This window comes from Diabrotica undecimpunctata, chromosome 7, assembly GCF_040954645.1.
Source record: "Diabrotica undecimpunctata isolate CICGRU chromosome 7, icDiaUnde3, whole genome shotgun sequence".
Taxonomy (NCBI): domain Eukaryota; kingdom Metazoa; phylum Arthropoda; class Insecta; order Coleoptera; family Chrysomelidae; genus Diabrotica; species Diabrotica undecimpunctata.
This window is the reverse complement of record NC_092809.1, coordinates 59,379,040-59,400,934: the sequence shown is the minus strand read 5'-3', so window position 1 is coordinate 59,400,934 and position 21,895 is coordinate 59,379,040. Positions and strand designations below refer to the sequence as shown.

General features: G+C 33.0%; 1 protein-coding gene across 2 annotated transcripts in view; it reads left to right on the top strand.

Annotated features, from left to right (window-relative positions):
* Nucleotides 1-21,895, top strand: part of Mgtor (nuclear basket protein megator) — a 49,301-nt gene that overhangs the window by 7,834 nt on the left and 19,572 nt on the right. For both annotated transcript variants that reach the window (XM_072537376.1, XM_072537375.1), the window contains exons 2-6: nucleotides 261-604; nucleotides 1,772-2,203; nucleotides 8,316-8,499; nucleotides 9,649-12,727; nucleotides 13,651-14,483. In XM_072537376.1, the coding sequence (XP_072393477.1) occupies nucleotides 261-604; nucleotides 1,772-2,203; nucleotides 8,316-8,499; nucleotides 9,649-12,727; nucleotides 13,651-14,483 (4,872 nt within the window). The remainder of the gene's footprint in view (nucleotides 1-260; nucleotides 605-1,771; nucleotides 2,204-8,315; nucleotides 8,500-9,648; nucleotides 12,728-13,650; nucleotides 14,484-21,895) is intronic.

Sequence of the window (21,895 nt, the reverse complement as noted above, 5' to 3'; positions counted from 1 at the left end):
TAGAGGGTTAAGGATGTTATTAAAATTATTAATCATTTCATCAGAAATTCAAGATGTGAAGTTAATCGCAGTTATCTGGTTAAACATAACTAAACTAAACAATGAATATCTAAACATTAAATTTATAATATAAAGCACTATTTTGAATCTACTTTTAAAAACCTACCTACATCTATTTGCTATTTAATTTATAATGTATTTTTTAAGTTTTGCGATCAATATAATTCACATTGTTTTATGCATTACTTATATTTTTTTAGAACAAAAAGATAAGGATTTACATGATACCCTAGAAAAAGCTGAATTAGAAAATAAAACACTCAAATCAAAATTAGAAGTTGCCTCTAACACTATAAATGAACATGAAACCCAATTATCTAATCTTACTGCAGAACTAACGAAATTACATGCAAAATGCAATGCTTTTGAAGCTGAAACAGCTGAGTTTCGTCATCAGAGGAACAAAGCTGTGGATGAAAAAGATGAACATCTCAGAATGATAAATAGACGAAATGGAGAAATCGAGAGACTCCAAGCCGATTTAAAAGATACCACAAAGAAGTTGGAATCTGCTATTACTGCTAAATGTGAAGCATTAGCTCAGGTATATATATTTTTTTCAGTACTTTTACTACTTTAATGATCTTGTATTACTCATGTGTTTTTATTACTCATGTGTTTTTTATTACTGAGTACTTTAACTATTTTAATGATTGTTTATTACTCATATGTTTTTTATTGCTTTTTAACACAATGACTTAAGTATGTTTACAATTGTAAGATCTGCTGTGAAGACACAGCAGATCCACTGTTTTAATTATCTCTGGTCTGTTGTTAAAAGTCCCCAGTTGCATTTTTCTTATTTGTTCTCTTTTTTTTTCTTTTATGTAACTTCTTCTCTTCTTTCTTCAGTACTTTATACTTTTCTTGTGATTATCTTGTTACTACTCTTTGTTGGAGTCTGGAGGCATGCTTGATTTTTCTTTCAGCACATTCTTCATCAAACTAATGCTTGTTTCTTTCTCCCTTGACAGTCTTAATTAGTTGTTTGTCTGCCAGTACTGTTCTGTGTCATTCTCGCCTTGTCTCGTCTTAAAATTTTCTCTACTCTTCTGCTTGTGGATTTCTAAGCTTTTCTGCATAGTCTCACTCTGTTTTACTATCTTCTTTCTTTTTAAAATTGAATATTCTTGTTCTTAGGTTGATTTCTACTAAGTAGCGAGTCTAGATTTTTGCTTCAATGGTTTAAGACATCTAGTGTTCTGAGCAGTGTCTGATGTCAATTACTATGTGATCTATTTGGTTGACTGGGTTCCCATCTCGTGGTTTTCATATCTCTTTGTGCATGTTCCTATGTTGGAAAAATGTACTTGCTTGCATCGTATTAAGGGATGCAACTAAGTTGATCAATCTGACCCGATTATCAATAGATTCACTGTTGTGTAGACATAATTTGTTAATAGTTGACATAATATACTCTAACATACAATCTTTTTCTTAGATTTTTTTGTATTCATGCCACTCATAATGAACGCTATTTTCCAGTATGTTTACACACATTTTTTTTCATGGTGCCTGCCACCAGTACTCATTCACCCTCCTCCTTTCTCATCTGGACTTGGACCTGCAATGGCTCAGTTAAGAAACACTTTTATGGGTTGATTTTTTATACTATGTGCTCTACATTCATTTTGGTGTAAAAATCTTGTAGCTTCTGGCAAATTAACTTAGCAATTTTGAAAATGTCATATTTTTATTTTATGTTTTCTAGATTGAAGAAGTTGCTTCAATGAAAACAAATATAGAATATCGTGAAAAAAGAATGGAACAAGAAAAGGCACTATATAACAGCCAAATAGAAAGTCTACAAGAAGAACTAAATAAGAAAACTGAAGAACTACTGAACTCAAAACGTGACAACTCATCAACTTGCATTCAATTGGAAACGAAACTTATTCAGAAGACACAGGAACTGACAGTAGCTACAGAACAGATTAAATCTCTAAGTGATATTAACACTAACTTAACCACAAGAATTGAAGAACTTTCTCAAAAAATTGCAAATCTAAGGGATGAAGAAGCAAAGGTTAATGAGTCATATGTATTTGAAATTGAAGCTAAAACTAAAATGGCTAATGCCTTTAAATCTAGATATGAGGAACTAGAACACCATTCTAAAACACTGGAAGATGCTGTTACAGAGGTAGGTCATAGAATTTTATTTCTATCATATATTTTAATTTATATTTGTCACATAATTGTAAATTTCTTGTAAAATTTTTACTGTAACGAATTAATGAAAAACTTAAAACTGAATTTTCTGAAAACTAGATTTTCAAATTCTTTTATTCATATACAAGGTTTGTCAAAAGATATGAATTTTGCTCAAGAATAAAATATTGAATTTGACAATATCCAAAATTGTTTTACAAAAAGTTTATAGGTACTACAATTCAAAATAAGAAGTCACATTGAAATATGCAATTGCATTATGTTATGGCTTGTGATATTAAAAACATTATTCACCAGAATTTAGAGTATTTATTAGTAAGACTATACAAAAACATGTACTTTTATAAATCAGCAATAAGTAAATAAAAATTAAAAAATCATCTAAAACTAAAATTTGACAGTATAATACACATTAGCCAATAATTAAAGCTAAATTACACATTGACAAAGCTAAAAAACATTTAATTAAATTACAGTACAAAATTAAAATTAGATCTGAAGTAACCTTCAAATGAATAGAAGGCACCCGCCAGAAGATAATTTTAACTTGTCTCTTATATTGATTCAAATCAAGACTATTGACAGATAGTGGATAAACTTCACTCTGGAACAAGAGCATCACAATTTCTAGTTTGATAAGTATTTTGGTGTGTTTTATAAAAACCTATATTTTGATGAACATTCAACAGACACTATCTAATGTACACAGAAGTTGGTGTGATAATTTTCAGTTTTTTAAAAGTTTGCCTACAATCTTCCTGATAATCCTGTCCTGTGATTATATGAATGAATACATTTTCTCTGTTGATCAAACACGTTATCTACATGGCAAGAATGTCCCCAGAAAAGGATGGCAGAAGTTAGTTGCGAGTGAAAGTTACTATGATATGTAAGATGGGTTTTCAGGGAAGCAACCTTAGCTAGATTTCTAAGTAAAAAGAGTTGGCTGGATAGCTTTTGAGAAAGTTTCAGTATGTGCTGTTCGCAAGTGAGTTCCTGATCAAGATAGACACCAAGAAATTTAGTTTCCTCTGAACAATTTGTTAAAATGGGATGTGCAATGGTATTTTGTCTTAGGGAGAAATTAACTGTTTGTGATTTTGAATTATTGAGAGAAAGATGATTTGCTAAAAACCATTGGAACAAATTGCTGTGTCTTAAAATCAATATCATTGATTTGGGAAGGATGATAACTTTGATACTTTGTAGTATCATCAGCAAATAGGACTGCTTATTGGACTCTACTGTGAAATCCCAAGTCTTTAATGTAAATGAGAAATAATATTGGACCGAGGACTGACCCTCCACATGGAGGCATTCTATACTTCAAAGGTTTTTTCTCAGATTTAAGCTGGTTAAAGAACACATACTGAAATCTATCTAGATAAGACTTAATTAATCGAATAGACATAGGATGAACATTAAAGGCATCAAGTTTTTTAAGAGGGATACTATGAGGGGACACAATCAAAAGCTTTAGTAAGGTCAAGGAATGAAGCAAGTTTATCAAGAAAGTGTTCAACTTCTTCCCAAATATTGCTTGTAAAATGGCTGATTTTCTAAAGCCAAATTGAGTTATAGCAAAATGTCCATTAGATTCAAAATAGTCATTAATCTGCTTCTTAGAATTCTCTCAAATACTTTGGAATGAATTGATAAAAGAGAAATTGAACGAAAGATTGGATATTATGATCATTAGCCAAACCCTTACCTTTGAAGAGGTATGACTTTTGCGGTTTTAAACACTGAACGAAAAATGCAAGATGAAATTGAGTAGTTTGTTAATTTTTTTTGATTATTCTTGTGTTCATTCTACCAGTGTCCTTACTGTGGCCGTTTTTTAATTCCTCAATTGCTTTTGCAACTTCATCCAAATTTGTTGGTTTAAACCTGAAGGAAGAATAATCGGAGAGGAATGATGGGGTATGTGCTAGTAAAACTAAATGTGATTTTAGAATAGTTAAAATTATGAAAATTGTTCAATAGTACAAAAATCTACACAATTTAAAGATTTGACTCCAATTATCTTCTTCTTCTTCTTCTTCCTCTTTATAAGCAATTCTGCTTGTTCATTGGCGGATTAATACCTCTATGGAAGGTTGGCACTCCATCTTTTGTGCGGTCATCCGATATTTCTTCTGCGTATTTCCTGTAATTCTTCTCAGTACTCTCATCTCTGCCGTTTCCAGTAGCCTTTGTGTTGTGGCTGTGTCGGGTCTTGTTTCTGAGGCGTTTGTCATTATTGGTCTTACACTAGCTTTATAAATTCTTGACTTCATCTCAGTGTCAATCTGTCTGTTTCGCCATATAGTGTTATTAAGGCATCCTGCCAGTCTATTTGCTTTTTGTACTTGATCTCTCACTTCTTTGTCCAGGTCTCCATAACTAGACAGTGTAATTCGCAGGTATTTTATTTCCATTACTTGTTCAATGCTGATGCCATCAATTTCTATTTTACATCTGGTTGGTTCTTTGTTGACTACTATTGTTATAGTTTTCTGAGATGAGATTGTCATATTAAATTCTTTTGCTTTTATGGTAAATCTGTGGACCAGTCTTTGCAAACTAACTTCATCTTGGGCTATCAATATTGCGTCGTTTGTGTAACAGAGTATTTCGATTTCTTTGTTTCCCATTTTATATCCTCGTCCTTTTTTGATGATTTCATCCATGATCAAATTGAAGAACATGGGACCCAATGAATCTCCTTGTCTTATTCCGCTGCCTATTCCTATAGGTTCTGTAAGTTGTCCATCTATTCTGACTTCCATTTTGTTGTTTTGGTAGATGTTATCAATAGTTTTTATAATATTTAGGGAAACTTCTCTATTATACAGAAGATGGAGTCTTACTCTGTCAAACGCTTTCTTTAGGTCAATCAGACACAGAAATGCTGGTATATAACGAATATTGCATCTGTACATGATCTTCCACTACGAAAACCCTGTTGTTCATCTGCTAAACTTATCCTCTGATTTATTAGCACTTGTAAAATTTTAGTTGTAAGTTTTAGCGTAGTATGTAATAAGTTTATACCTCTATAGTTTTCTGGCTGTTTTTTATCTCCATTTTTGAATAGTAGAATTAGTTCGCTCGTTCTCCATTCTTCCGGTATTTTATTGTGTTTTATAATTTTATTAATTAATGTTGTTAATTGTTCTGTCATTGCTGCTCCACAATATTTCAGTAACTCGTTTGGTATCCCGTCTTTACCTGCTGCTTTTCTGTTCTTCAGGTTTTCAAGTATTTTCCGAACTTCCTGTACATTTATATTAAGTTCTTCATTTGTGGTAATTTCTGGTGTTTCCGGTTCTAGCGTCGTTTGTTCTTCCTCCGACTTTGACTCCAATTATATATGATTGATTTTTCATAACCGACCATAACTGTTCTAAATTTAATTTGAAATGGATATCTGTACTTCTAACAAAACACTAATTTCCAAGTATATTGCAAAATGTGAAAAATATGTATATGACAGTAATTTGATATTTATAGAGAAAAGAAGGAAATCAGCCTGTTCGTTGTAATTAGCTAACGATAATAGTTAAAAATCGATTTGAATTTAATTAGTGATAGAGAAAGGTAGAAATAGTAAGGAAAAAATACAAATAGCGAGCTGAAATGTCTTGTGAAAGCAGCCGAGCTCGTTGTCGGAAAAAGAAATAGAAATAGATGACAAAGAACAGTGGAAAAAGGTAAGAAGGAAAAAGAAACTATGTCACAGGGCATCGTGTTTTTCAAATCAAACATAAAAGGCACCCACTATCTCGACAACAAATTCCAAAAAATTCTTCTGAAAATCCAATAAATCAGTCCCAACCAAATTCACAAAAAAAAACCTTAACATTGAAAGCCATCAAAAAAATGTAATTAACAACACACACAACTCTTCACTACAAATGAAAAACAAGTCAAAACTGTAGACAATTTTTTTATAACATCAAATTAAGAGTACATTTTGCTAATTTTTGGAATGCAAGAAATCCAATTACAAACTCCTCTGAGATGATAATAAGTGGTTTTATTTTAAAAAGCAATCAATATAAGAATCATATTAAAACACAGCTGAAATCATTTTTAACTTTCACCTGCATCATATCATCATCGACAGATACTGCAAAAGAATTTGCTTATTAAGATTATTTCAAAAACCATGAAGTAAAGGAGTGTTATTTATTTATTATACAGTGAGGATGTAAAGGATTACATAAATTCAATATTTTTGTAACTACATAAAAATATTTTGACGAAATGGCTTGTACAGGGTGTCTCATAATGGATTTACGGTTTTAAAGGAATAAAACAAACATTCAAATCATTGTAAAACAATTTTAATACACTTATTAGATACATTAATGATGTAAAAGACAGATGTTCTTTGAATTTTTTTACTTCTCATTTAATGCCTATATTTTGTTAGTTATTTTTCATGCAGTTTTTAATTTAAACCTGCTTAGAGTAAATATATGATGACTTGACTAGAAACGAATTGATCGAGAGTAGTGAATCAATGTCTAGAACCGCTATTCTATTACGCTACTCGTGATGACGCCGTTTTGTGGCGCTAGTTCCGTGACGCCCGCCTCGGCATTTCATTGTAGAGAAAAAAAAAGTAATATAACGCCAGCATAGAAGTTTCGTTTCATAAAAATAAACTAAAATAAAGAAAAAAAAAAAAAAATTGAATCATCTCAAATCGAATTGAACTGAATTCAATTAAAAACCATTTGTTATATTGTTCAATAGATCTCTGGAAACCCTTGTGGTTCCTTCTTCATGGAAAAAAAAAGTTATGTTGTTTCTATATTTAAAAATGGTCAGAAAGACAATATTGAAAATTATCCTATCATTTGTATACAATCTGCAATCTTAAAGCAAAGCAACTTTCTTGGTTATGTAAAGGCTTAATATCTCAATCACAACATGGATTTCATAGCAAAAAATCCACTGCAACAAACTTGGTTTGCTATTAATCTGATATATTATCTCATATGGAAGACCGTAAACAGGTAGATGCAATATACACAGATTTTTCCAAAGCATTTGATCGTGTAGATCACCAAATACTTTTGGGCAAATTAATTAATGTAGGCATTCATATCAGGTTTGTTGAATAGATTAAAAACTCTACATCTGGGAGAAGTCAAAGAGTCAAGATAGGTTGTCATCTGTTTGACAGTATCACAGTAACATCTGGAGTTCCTCAAGGAACACACTTCTCCACTTCTTTTTAATATCTTCGTTAACGACATCACTTCCTGTTTCCTAAATAGCAAATGTCTAATGTTGACAGATGACCTGAAATTTTGGAAAGTTATAGATAGTTTAAAAGATCAAGCCTTGCTACAAGATGACTTAGACTGGCTACAAAATTGGTGCAATCAGAACAAACTCCATTTGAATGTAAAAAAATGTTGTTTTATAAGTTTTTCTCATAAAGTCAATAGAGTTGAAACTATTGAATTGAATAGAAACCTGTTAAGCCAGATTAATTTTAATGTTCCCCATCAAGCTCTTTGTTACCACAATGTTTTCAATATTACTTTCCACAGAACAACCTATGGCATTCACAACCTATTGAATGGGGCTATTAAATGTTCGCGATTTTTATATTTTCAATATAACTTTAACTCAGTTAAAAAGATCTCTTTCTTTGTGATATGTATATTGGGATTGTTAAATTTTGTTCTTGTTATATTTTGTTTGGTTTTTTAGTATGTAAGATTTTTAGTCTCATTTTTTAAACTTTTTAATCTTGATTTTATATTATGAGTAATTTCAAGTTTTGAATCCTAACTGTGATATTGTATATTGTAATTTAAACTGCTAATGGGGTTATCCCGTGTATTAAATAAATAAAAATAAATGGTGCCGGATTAGTGAGGTTCTACTGTATATACAAAATTTCACATTCTTTTTAAATTTAAATAAATGACAAAAATCGTGTGATTTCTCACTTAAACTAGATTAATCTCAAACCGCCATCATATTCTTCATTTTCTGTTATACAATTGGGTATTTTGGCAAATTGTATTTTCACAGTCTGAAAGTAGGGACCTCTCGTGATAACTTTTTTGTTTTAGTTACAACAAGTACTAAAAAATGCCACTGAGCAGTATGGAGACCTGGAAACAAAACATAAAGAGTCTGAGTTATCTAAGGAAGAGATTATTGCAAAGAAGAACGAATGCCTTGAGTTATTGAAAAAGGAATTGGAAACAGCCAATGAATTACTAGATAATTCAAGACCAATGCTTGATAGTGAAGGTAAGAAAATATCTAAAAAATACTATACTAATTTTTTTTTCGTTGATCAAATTTTAATATAGAATATCAAAATTATCAGTATTAACATGTTTTTAAATCTTTTTTATTTTTACCAATTTAAAGGTATATAAACTTAATTCTTATTTTAAACTTAAAAAAAATATATTAAAACCATAACTATGCATTTCTTGATCTTCTACTTTTATTATAGATGATTTAAATATGTTGACATACTGTGCAAAGGCCTTAAATATTTTTTTCAGTAGAAAAAAAAACGTTAGTAGTAAGAAACTGTGCTTTTGGTAGAGTTGTAAAGGTTAACTGATGTACAGTTTCAACTACAGTTGTGTTTCTATCTAACTTTCCATTACGATAACATAAACTCGTGGTATTCCATAAAGAATTGTTCATATCTGCAAAAATACTATTCTCTTAAGTTCCTTAGCTAAGATATTCACCTTTTTCTCACACTCGTTTTCTTTATTTTTCCTTGGATTATGAGCCGAAAGATGCTGTATTTTTCTTCACACTTTTTCCGTTCTTATGCTTTCAACTTATTTTTCATTCTTGTTAATCTGAACATGAAATCTTCAGCATCCTTCCATGTTCTCAACTTCACCGCATATTTTGACAGCTAGGCGCATACTTGAAATGCCAGAATACCTTTGTGATTATATTAAGAAAAAAAGTTAGCTTTAATTTGATATAAAAAAACATGCATATACGTCAAGGGCAGCATATTTTATTTAAAAAATAAATGAACAAAATAAAATTTTTGTTTAAAAATTAATTACTATTAATTCAATTAAAAATATTTGCGGCCATTTTTTGACTGGCAACCCAATCATTATCAATGTATATTCCTAATTTTAAATGTACATAAAAATGTGAATTTGATTGTTATGAACATAGTGATCAATGGGATCTTCTACTAACATTCTTCACTACATCCTAATATTTCTTGGAATGCAAACCTCTTATTTACTAAAAGCTCAATATCAGTTTAGATATGGTTGCTATCCCAATCCACTAGTTACCAGTGATATTATTTGCACGGGTATTGTATCTAAATTAGGGTAATGTAAGCTTCTCATTTTTTGGTTTTAATACTTTTAATACATAAATACCTACATAAATGTTTATTTTTAGGTATTTCTCCGAATATATCTTCATCGAAGCTTGTGAAACCTGGTATGACCTATTCAGAATTATATTCACGGTATGTAAACGTTTCTAACAGATTAACCGAAAAGGAAGAAGAGTGTGCTAGGTCAAACAACTACATAGATGCAATCGTCAAAGAAATGGATTGCAATTTACCAAAATTGCGAAAGTTGCAACAAGACTATTCAGAGTGTTTAACAACTATAGATACTTTAAAGGATTCCAATGATCAATTATGCAGTGAAATCCAATTACTTCATGATACAAATGCGGAGTGCAAAAAAGCCGAGGGAATTCGAACACGGGAAAATGAAAGATTGAGAAACGAAGTCTCTGATTTATCACGACAAGTCGTTGTTTTATTAAATGAGGTTGAAAACTCCAGAGTCGGATCGTCTTCAACATCGACTGATAATGATTTAAGTGATAGTGTCAATTCAGCGGACATTATAAGCAAGAAATTAGTTACTTTCAATGATATCACTGAATTACAGACTAACAATTTAAAACTTCTGGCTTTGGTTAGAGAATTATCGGCACGCCAAGAAGAAGTGGAGAGTCTCGATCCAGCTGCGATTGCCTCACTAAAACTTAAAGTAGAAGAACTTATGCAGTCACAAGATGAACTACTTGAAGAACGTGAAAAGCAAACAAAAATGATGGTTACCCTCAGAAATCAAAAAGACATGTATAAGAACTTGTACACTCAAGTTGTTAAAGGTGCTGGAGAAGAAATTCATATGTCTGATGTTTCTGAAAATGGGGAACCTAAAATACGCACTGAAACTGAAACGCATCTGGAAGAAAAGGTTCAGGAATATGAAGCTAAAGTGGAAAAATTAAAGCGAGACGTCGAGCATTTGAAAGAAGAAAACGAAACTTATCGTAAAGAAAAGTCAGCCAATGAAAAGATTTTGATCGACCAATTAGATAATATGCGCGGCGAGGTTAAAGAGCTGACGAGACTAAATTGTAAACTGAGCTCTCGTGCTGAACACGATGAAGAAAAGTTCAAAATATTCAACAACAACATTGAGATTTACAAGAAACAAATAGGAGCATTAGAAAAGCAGAATAAAATTTATAGCGAGTCGATAATTAAGCACGAACAAGCAGCTACTTATTTGAAAAATGAAACAATACAAAGCCAAACGAAGCTTTCACGAGCAGAAGTTATGCTGGGCAACTTGCAAAAAGAAAATGCTTTGCTAAAGGACGCTGAACAACGACTTCTTAAGGAAAGAGATTCACTAAAGGTAAACTTCCATCAACAAAATCTTATGAAAACAAATATAGAGCTTATTAAAGCTTCTCTCGAACGCGCAGACGCGGAAGGAAAACTTAAATTGGAAGGTAGACTTGATGAAGCTCATAGAGAATGTGCGTCTCTACGTAGAAGATTACAAGAAGAACAAGATCATTTTAGACAATTGTCCGATCATTTAGGAGCTCAAAATAAAACCATCGAGAAAAGAGCAGAAGAAGAACGGGAAATAGCGGAAAAATTGCGCAAAGAAGTTGCAGAAGTTAGGGAAGACCTCATGGCTAAAGTAGCCCAAAATGAAGAGTTGAGTAAAAAACTTAAGAGTGAAATGTTTATGGTACCTGATGGTAGCGCTGAGACAAGAAAAGTAAGAGAATTAGAACAGCATATAGCTGATCTACAAGCTGAAAACGAATCGTTAAAGAAGAAAATAAAAACCGCTAAAGAAGCTTCCGATGAATATTTCAAGATTGCAGAGGCATCGGAAAAACAAGTTAAAGATGCCATGGACAGAAATGAATCGTTGATTCAAGAAGTAGATAAGCATAAAGCTCGTATACGAGAATTAGAAGAAAAATGTGCTGAACTCGAGGGAGAAATTTCTATACAATTAGATGATCAAGATATTACAAATGCAGGAAAGAGCAGGTCCATGCAGCTTCAAGAGGAACTTAATATTAGAAATATGGATTTAAGAACAGCAAAACAACAATTAGAAACTGCTAGATCTGAAAATAGACAGCTGATTGAACAACTGAAAGCTGTTGAAAATAAATATGCACGAGAGGTTACCTTACACTCTGTTGATCTGCAGTCACTTACTAGTATGAAAGAGGAACTTGATAAAGCCTTAGGAGAAATTAATAAATTACAAAGCGAGAGACAGAAGGCTACTGAGGCTTTAGAACAATTTAAGGAAAATTGGGAAAAACAAGAACAGTTGTTCCAAAATGAAAAGCAGGAACTTAATGAACGATTTAAAGATATGGATTCTCAGAACAGTCTTTTACATGATCAAATACAAGCGCTCAATACACAGCTTGTACTCCTGCAAGCCCAAGTCAGTGACAACCAAAGCCAAAATACATCTATTGGAGAGTCCTCCTTCTCGAAATCATTCACAGAAGATGAAACTAAATCATGTGAACAACTTTTGAAGATTATTAAATATCTAAGACAAGAGAAAGATATCGCTGTAAGTAGGGCCGACATTGTTGAAGCTGAACATTCCAGATTGAAGACACAATTTGAAATGATTAAAAAGCAACTTGATGAGGCTAAAGAGTCTGTTGAAACGGAGAGGCAGAAAACAGAGATCTCTGTTGTATCCGCTGCTAAACATGCAGAAGTTCTTCGTAAGCTAGAAACTCTCAATGCGATCACTGACAGCAATAGAGCTCTACGACAGGAAAGAGATACTCTAGCTACCCAATTAGCAGACCTCCGAAGCAAAGCAGAAACATTCGAAACTGAAGTTGAACCATTGCAAGAAAAGAACAGAGAGCTCACAACAAAGGCTGACCAATTACAAAGTGAAAATATCTCATTGCGTGCCGAATGTACCAGATGGAGACAGAGAGCTAATATGCTTATTGAGAAGACCAACAGAACAAGTCCCGAAGATTGGAAGAAGTTGCAGACGGAACGGGAGACGTTAGCCAAACAGTTGACAATTGAAAGAGCCAATATTACCAAGTTAGTGGATGATGTTAATACATTGAAGCAAGAGAAGAGTAATCTCGAGGAAAAACTAACTACATTGAAGAACCAGAGTAGTCAGCAGCAAGAAGAAATAACCAGGTAATCTTTTTTTATCAATATTATTGCAGATTAGTATACAGCAATGTAATCCGGATTTTTGCGTTGTTTTTCTCTCCCCTCCTCTCTTTTCTATTTCAGTCTTCCTGTCCTCTTATTATTTTTCTCTATTCCTCGCTTCTCTCTTTTGCTTCATTTTTAGGTATTTTCTCCTATTTTCTTTATATTTTTCTTCATGTCTTCGCTTTTATATATTTTTATTCTCTCTTTTTATCTATTTTTCTCTACTTTCCATTCTTTTTACTCTCTATTACCTCTGTTTCCCTCTTGTTTCTTTTGCTCCCTTTCTATGTATTTTCTCTTCTCTTCTCTATGCTATTCTTTCTGTCTTCTTTTTCTGTCTATTTTTCTCTACTTTACACTGTACCATTTCATTTGCATACTTCCTCTATTACTACTTTCTCTTTTGCTCCCTTTCTAGGTATTTCCTCTATCGTATTTTTCTTCGTCTTCTCTTTCTATATAATTTACTTTACTTTCACTCTACCATTTCACTCTCATAATTTCTCTTCTATCGCTTCTCTCTTTTGCCCCCTTCTAGGTATTTTAACTTGAAAAAATAAAAAATAATAAAGCTTCAATATCAACTTAATTTTAACAATAAAACATTAAAACGTCAATATAAAAGTTTATTTTATAATTTTTTGGTTGTTCCTAGAGATATTTGAAGAATTGATATCACAAGTTTTACGATTTTCCCTTTCATCTCCCGTCTCTTTCTGTCATCTTTCTCCAAATTTTTTGTCCCTTCGATTCTCCTTTTCCCTTTTTTTGCCACGATCCTTTTTCCTTTCTTACGCTTCTTAATCTGTGTTTTAAATAATTTGTTTATATTGCTATATAAGGTTATAAAATGTAAATATTTTAACATTACACAGATTATAATGATACAATATTTTCATTAGATTACGGGATGAAGTATCTAACCTACAGGCACAAGTTACACAACTCACTAATACCGTAGATCAACAAAGTGCGGAAATAATAAAGTTCAAGGAAGAAAATCGTGGGCTTACTGAGGAAACGGCCGCTAAAGATACTACTATTAACGAACTAAGGAATAATATGTCCCAAGTTAGAAAGATAGCTAAAAAGTATAAGATTTACTGTGAATCGCAACTTAAAGAAATAGAATCACTGAAACAGCAAAATGAACAGCACCAATCTGAACAAGTTAGTAGTATTGAAAAGCAAGAACTCTTGGAAAGCCAACGTTCAGAATTAGAAGAAAAGGTAACTGAATTAGAAAGAAGCCATAAAGAAACCATTGACCAGTTAAATCAAGAAGTTTCTTCTACTACTGAACAGATAGAGAATTACCGAAAGGAAATTGAGAATCTAAAGCAAACCAGTCAAGAAAAGGAAGAAAGATTTAAGACGCTGTTTAAGAATGCCAAGGAAAGGATCGTGAGTTTAACAGACCAGAATAACACTTTAAAGGAAGAAATTAATAGACCGGGAAGATCAGACGGGGCTGAAAAATCAAGCGACGACTCTGCTAAGATTGATGAATTGCTCGAGAAAATAGCTTCGCTGGAAAGAGAGAGAGACGATATTCTTGAAGAAAAACAACAGGAACAAGATAAGCATACAACAGAAGTAGAAAGTCTTAATCAAAGGATATCGCAATTACAAAGGCAACTGGGCCTTCAACAAGGATCAAAACCTAGCACTAGTTCAAGCACCGCTGAAAAGTCTTCCACTGAACGGCCAACTGCTGATATTAAACCGATGGCAGGTAAGCAATCGTTTTATTATAATTTGTGTGTTTAGAGACACCTCCACTGTGTGTCCATGAACTATATAGAAACTCCTAAAATATTTTCTGTCATCTCAAGCTTATATTTTTAATTGTATTCGTGTCCCTGGGACATAATATGCCACCTACTACAAAACAAATGACAGATATTTGCTGGAAAATATATCTGTATTTTTTAGGTATATCTGTATATTTATATATAGTGTGTCCCAGGAATATTCACATATCAACAGGAATTTTCGGTGGTTAATTCAAAATCTTTTCATTCAGTCAATAACTGGTGCACTCTGGATTATATAAAAGTAAACCTACTACTCGTACCATAAAATTTCCTGTTCCTTTTCTCATAAGGGCACTAGATGGCGCCTGATATTTTTCCTGATACACTAAAGTATGATGCAAAAGTATGGAATAAATTCATTACTTCAAAAACAGATGACTTTTAACAAAATGCTAAAACACGTCAATTTTAATTTTTGGATGTCTATAAATTGCTATATATTATTATGTCCTGGACATTACGCCATCAGTGTTGGCATAATGACGTAATCCATGATTTTTTTAAATACAAACCGAGGTCACGGTACACCTCATGAAAGGACTCCTAATTACCTTTGCAACGATGTCTTATTCGAATATTTATTTCTACAGGGTTAACCAAAATTATGTACTTGGTTAAGTACAGTGGCGGCGCAAGATCATAATTTTATGTGGACAAAATACATTTTACGAGGCTCCCTGCTCGCGCATAAAGATAGTTTTTTCATGACATGTGTCATTTCATTATTAACCTTTTATTCATGCAAAATCTAGTCAAACTTACAACTAGCCTAAAAATTTAATTTCAAATATTACAGGAACAGAAATTGTCTACTTTTTACACTGCTGAATTGTTTAATTACGTGCTCGTAATCTAGCTTGGATGCTATATCAGCCTCGACAGACAAAACTACTCATACTCTTTAAATAATTCTTAATGAGTTTTAATTTTGAGAAGCTCCTTTCAGCGGAGGCTGTACTAATTAGTATTGTTAATAATATTCTAATGACGATGTAAATGTTTGGGTATATTTCTTTTAAGTTATTATCTGTAATGTATTGAAGCAAGTGTTTCACGTCTGTTATAAATTTAGTTACATTAGGGATCAACATTTGTATTCCAGCTATGACAACCGCAAGATGTGAAAAATGCCCTAGGATTTATATTTAATATTCTAATTTTGACTCCACTATTTAATGGCTACCTTATTTTTGCCATTGCCGTATCCTTGGCCACGGCAGTTTTGAATATATAAGCCATTCTTTTCTAATTCCCCCAGTATGGCATTACTTAAATACTCTCCTGTCGTCTCACTTACAGCAAGAAATTCAATAAAGTGTTCGTCTCTTAATTGTGCCCGTTGATGTATTACAAAATTTTAAGATCACAGACATTTGTTCTACTTTACTACAGTCTCTAGTGCAGTCAAGCAAAAACGAATAATATTTTGCTTCTTTTAATTTGCGAATCACTTCACCAGTTACCGTTTTTGACATCAGTGTGGTCAATTCATTTTGTATATCGTGACTTAAGTAATGATGCGTAAGTTGTTTGTCGGTAACGTCTAATAAGTTCTCATAAAGTATAATCAAATTTTGATATCAATTTAAATAAATCAATGAAGTTCCTACTATTCCTAAAGTCATTTTCTGTCTTTATAGCTTCTCTGTGACCTCTGAATGCGAGATTATGAGAGGCTAGGAAGTTAATAATATCGATTAATCCCTCAAACAAATTGTACCAATGTTTTTGAGATTCGCAAATTAGCCTTTCGCTTTCTTTGTCTATTGTTTTTTCGTGTTTTATGCCTGTCTCTAATGTTATCCATTGGAACATAAATACCATATCGCTCCTTAAATACAAAAGCACCACAAGTCAAAATAAGCAAATTGTACAGGAGAGGCATTTACAAAAATAATTTGGATTACTTTATGATTTTTGTATAAACTATGTGTATTAGGTAGATTTTTTGGTATCAAAAGATGCGTAATTAAATAGCCTATATCAATAAAGCAGTTTTGTATATAGACTTTGTCGTCGAGAACATTAAAATTTAAAAAATTAAACCACCATAATTAGGAAAATTTGAGTTTTATTTTCGGTTGTCAACCTTACAAAATGTCAATTTATTAAAAAAAAGGCACATACTAACTTACTACATACTAAACTTGCTAAGGGAAAACAAATAATTGTTAATTTTATCATGAGATCATCAATTAAGTCTTTAATATTACCTATAGTAGTAGATTAGAGGAATAAATTTACGTTAAAAACAAAACTTAACCTTTTAAGCAAAAACCTTTAAGAGAAACAGAGGTAACTTTATCTTAAAATAGTATTATTAGCAGTTATAGTCTTATAAAATAAGGCACTAAGGAGAAAGACACCTTCAAAATAATCATTTCCATGATCTACACTAATCACAACCGTATGAAGCACATAAACGTGGTTCTTACAAAAATATTTTTATAAAACGTTTCCTTAAAACTACATTGAGCGTAATGCTCGTAAAGGATAAAAAAAAACTTAACGAAAACATTAAAAATCAGTTAACAACAGTAACTTGTGCACTAATTTAGAGATTATCATAAAAAGATTCATGAAATCTTGGCACTACGTTTTTTTGGATTAGCTTTAGAATGCCTTGCTTCTTTGCTTCAGGAACTGTAAGCTTTTCAGTGTAAAGTTGGTTTAGAGTAAATTATTGGAGTTTATTATCAGGCACTGCCGTTGACTTCGTGCGGCGTGTTCTCAACGTAGATACCGACCTGAACTCTTCCTCTTCGTAGGAACTTTTAAAAAAAATATGCCATTGCTTACTTTATCCGCCTTCAGAATCTTTATATCTGTCCATTTGAATTTATTGCCATCATCATCTATATTGTAGTTTCCTGTACACAGAGGTTTGAGGTCAAAAAAATTCTCATGTGTCAGTTCTTCAACAGTATAAGGCTTTCCAGTTTTCTTTGCTGTTTTAATCAGAGTGATATACTGGTCTGGAACATAAATTGGAGATGATTTCAATGCTCTCGTAATGTTACGTTGGATGACAGAATGAACAGAGTCTCCTTCGTTTTGGGTGTGCCCTTTTATTAGGAACTTATGAGTAATACTCTTGATGTTTGGCAATTCTTGAGTTGCGTATTGCTACATTGCCAGCATGAATTTGTTCTTTTGTTGGCCACAGCAATTATCGCTATAGAAAGTGACATCACAAGGTTCCGTGACATTGTCATTCAATTTTCTAAGATACATTAGAACACAGGAGCCAATTTCATTAATACCTCGGGCTCCTTCTCTCTCGTGCCATACAAAACAAGTTGTGTTCTTTGTACCGAGCTCGGTTACTGTGAAATTAAGTAGATTTAATTTAGGCGTATAATAGAAGCTCGACACATCACCCCGTGGACAAGGCATCACCGCTTGGAGGTCGTACACAGCCACTACGAAGGTATTACTCACAAGCTCTTTATCTCTATCTTTTTCAGCTCTAGCGAGAGTCTTTTGCTTCAGGTGCTCGTCGTAAGTTTCTTGTATTAACGATTTATCTTCAGCGTTTTGGTAAGCCATGCAATCTTCGCATTGATCCTTCTTGGGCTGCCAGAAAGATAAGTTAAAATCATGTATAAATATGTTGTAGTATACTTGATATGAAACGTGTGGTCTACCTTCAGATTCACATTTGTCTACGTAATATCGATGTAGTGCCGCGACTGTTAACCCGCCCTCAATATACTCCCGAGTCGATCGCGACCTACAGTAATGACTTTCTATGCGGGGTATTGAATTGATGTGTGCTTTGACTATTTCGGACTGTTTTTTGACAACGGTTCTGATCATAGTGTCTGAGATTGCAAGGGTATTCATGAAGAATACTTTACATACTCGAGTTTTTTTATTATTCCGAGTCAGATAAAATGAGTGATTGTAATTTTTGCGACTGCTACCTTCACGAACGTATCTATATTTTGGTTCTACCTTGGTCATGTGATCGTGAATAAACTGTCGTTGGATTTCCAGATCACCGCACTCCCAGAACCTTTCAAAGATGTGTTTTCTTTCTTCAAACGTAAACTCTGTAGAACATTTTAATTTACATTTATCGAAACATAGAGGACCCATTTTTTGGCATCATAAACTTTCTTAGACTTGGACATAGAAGTATAGGACATACCTTTGTTTTTCAATAGCTTGCTCTGGTTTCGTTTCCATAAAAGAGGTTCTGCTTTTCTTTTACGACACCTACTGCGCGATTCATCATCAACACTAGGAGACTGCTCATGTTAGATGGGTGCTCGTCAACGCTAGGTGGCTGATCGTCAACTCCGGGTGATGGTGAATTAATATTAAGTAACTTCTGGTTATCCACGGCTGATTGCGGAAAGTCTTGAATGCCAGGTAACTGTGCTTGTGGTTGTTGTTCTTCATCGGAATCTGACTGGGCTTTGCGGTTTTCAGAAAATGGATCTTCATACGTATGATCTTTGACACTATCATCGGATGAGAAATCTTTTAGGTTATTTGTAGAACTGGAGCTACTTGAAGAACTAGAACTGGAACTGCTCGAAGAGCTAGAAGATTCACCAGAGGAAGAATCCCTGTCTGAGTCTGTTTCTTTAATGACTAAAGATGGTTTATTGAATATCCTGTGATTTGGAGGCGTTGCTTGAATATCTTCGTTATTTTCAACGGAGTTCAGAATATCTAAAGATAACTGACTGTCCGGTAGAGAGCTAATGCCATTAGCATCATATTCATGATAAATAATATTGTCAGTCTGAATGTCAATTGAATCCAGTTCACTAGGTCGTATTGTTGAAGAAGATTGGTGTTCATCTCGAGGGCCATTTATTGGTGGTATCATGTCCAAAATACGTTGCGCTCTTCTTGCCATTCTGAAAATAAAAATTAATTATAAGTACCTACCTGTATCAAACAATTTACTTTCTCGTAAATAGGCGTTATAATGTATCTATATGGGTAAGTAAAATTTAATTGGTTTTAAGATTTCTAAATTATTTTGTTTAACCCATAAGATTACTCCAAAAACTTTCCGATAAAACAACAGTAAAACTAAAAATTGCTTTTTAATATATAAAATAAAATCTATTTAGATATCACTTTCAAATACAAAGATACCATATTTCGAAATATGTAACTTTAGAATAAAGAAATAAGAAAATAATTCTAATTATTTTTTGCAAAACTAACATAATTCAAAATATGGTAGTATTGCATACAAAAATAAGAGAGAATATCAAATTTATAAACGAAAAACTAACCTATTTTAAAATATTGTACTATTGCACATAAAAATGATAAGATACTTACGTGTATGTGATCTGCAATACAAATGTATTTTTGAATGTGGCACTTTTGAATATATAATTTCACCCGTCTTTTAGCAGTTTTTTGGAATATGTTAGTTTTTCATAAAAAATGCGTGCACTCGTGCCGAATGTCTGATGGCAACTGAGGATGTGGTAGTTTTGCACGGAACTCAGTTACAGAAACGGTACAAAACAAAACTAACGTATGTGGGTTTACGGGTGCTTTTGATAATAAAACGACGGCTGGTTGAGCGAAATATTAAAGTTTCATCGGTTAAGATGCATTTTATGCAAAAAAATCAGTTTTGATATTTTTTGGAATGTGTGACTTTTGTATTTAAGGAGCGATATGTTCTTTGGTATTCTCATGTCTTTGTAAAATACTACTTAAATGTTTCCAGTCACAGCATCCTCCCTGTACCATCTGAGTTTGTGAATTGCCAAAAAGTCTGCATGGAAAACAGAATACTTCATTTTGAGAATTAGAATGAACTAACCAGCGACGATGTTGAATTTCACCATTATTCAATATTCTAGAGAAATGAAAATTAATGCCTACGGTCGTCGTCTTTGAGATAATCTTCATCACCAATATTTAATTGTTGTGAGGAGCCGTTCTGAACTATATCATGACGCTAAACATCTAATATGGGCATCGACCACATACCTGGACTAAAATTATCAAACACTTGTATAATTTCGTCACTCGCATCGCTGCTAGTTGGCGGACAACAAATTTTAATTTTTTTTTCGCGATCTAGAATATTGCTCTCGGTAAACACAGGAATTTTATCGTCGGAATCTGATTCCTTAGATATTAATTTTGTATCAATTTCAGACTGTCGTTCGGTATCAGTATTTAGTGGTTCTCCATCAGTACTTCCCAAATTCGTAGGAATCTCAATCGTGACTGAATGTTTTTTAGAAGTCGACGCTATCGATTCAGATGGTTCTGTACTAGCAGATGCAGTTGGATTAAGAAACTTCATACCTGTACTTAACGCCGGGTTTGATATTGCTCTTTCAGCTTTTCTTTTTCGTTTTACTGATCCGAATTCCCATTTTCTCCCAGCATCCCTGTCTCTCTTAGGGCCCAGCGGTGACGTGCATTTCAGCGAGGATTTTTCGCGAGCGACAGAGTCGCAAGCAATTTTTTCGACTCGTTCATGACTTGTTGTTACCACTTTTGTTTGTGGAGAGGCATGTTGTTCCGTCGGCTATCGGTCGGAGTCGGCTCGTGTCTGGAAATTTTGAAAGCGCGAGAGTGTGGGCGCGCTCTGGATATTAGTAGGCTTGTTACAATTTTTGTTTGGTTATTTACTCGTTAGTACCCATTAGGTTTAAGTAATACATAAATCTCCATGGCGCGAGGTCCCTCGGACCACGAGGCTATGGCCCACGCCGTCTCTGGTTAAGTATGATGCAAAAGTATGGAATAAATTAATTATTTCAGAAACATTGACAATTTTGGTTAACCCTGTAGAAATAAATATTAAAATAATACATCGTTGCGAACGCGATTAGGTTTGTATTTAAAAAATCGTCGATTACGTCATTACACCGACACATAACGTAATGTTCAACACATATATCGGGTCTGTTCAGGAAAAATATCGTAACCAGCAAAAGTGGAACTTTACAGGTTTTTTTAAATTAATATTCGTACCAATCAGTATTAAAAGTAAAATATTTTATATTCTATTTGGTAGTGTACTTTACAAATGAGAAAAGTAATTATATTGTATGTTTTATTATTTTTGTAATAGTACTGGTACTTACGATGTTTTGTTTTTCAAGTTTTTTGCTGAAGTGTCACTTACGCTTTTTGTCGAGACAGTTACAATGATTCCTGTATTTAAATTTAAAGCATTCACGTTGCCTAAGATTTATTTTAATTGTGTTTTATTTGGTGAGAATAAATGATAAACATTCTTCTTCTTATTGCGCCGTCTCCTTTCGAAGGTTGGCGATCCAAATGGCAATTGTAGCTTTGGAAACTGGTGCAAGAAAGATTTCTGTAA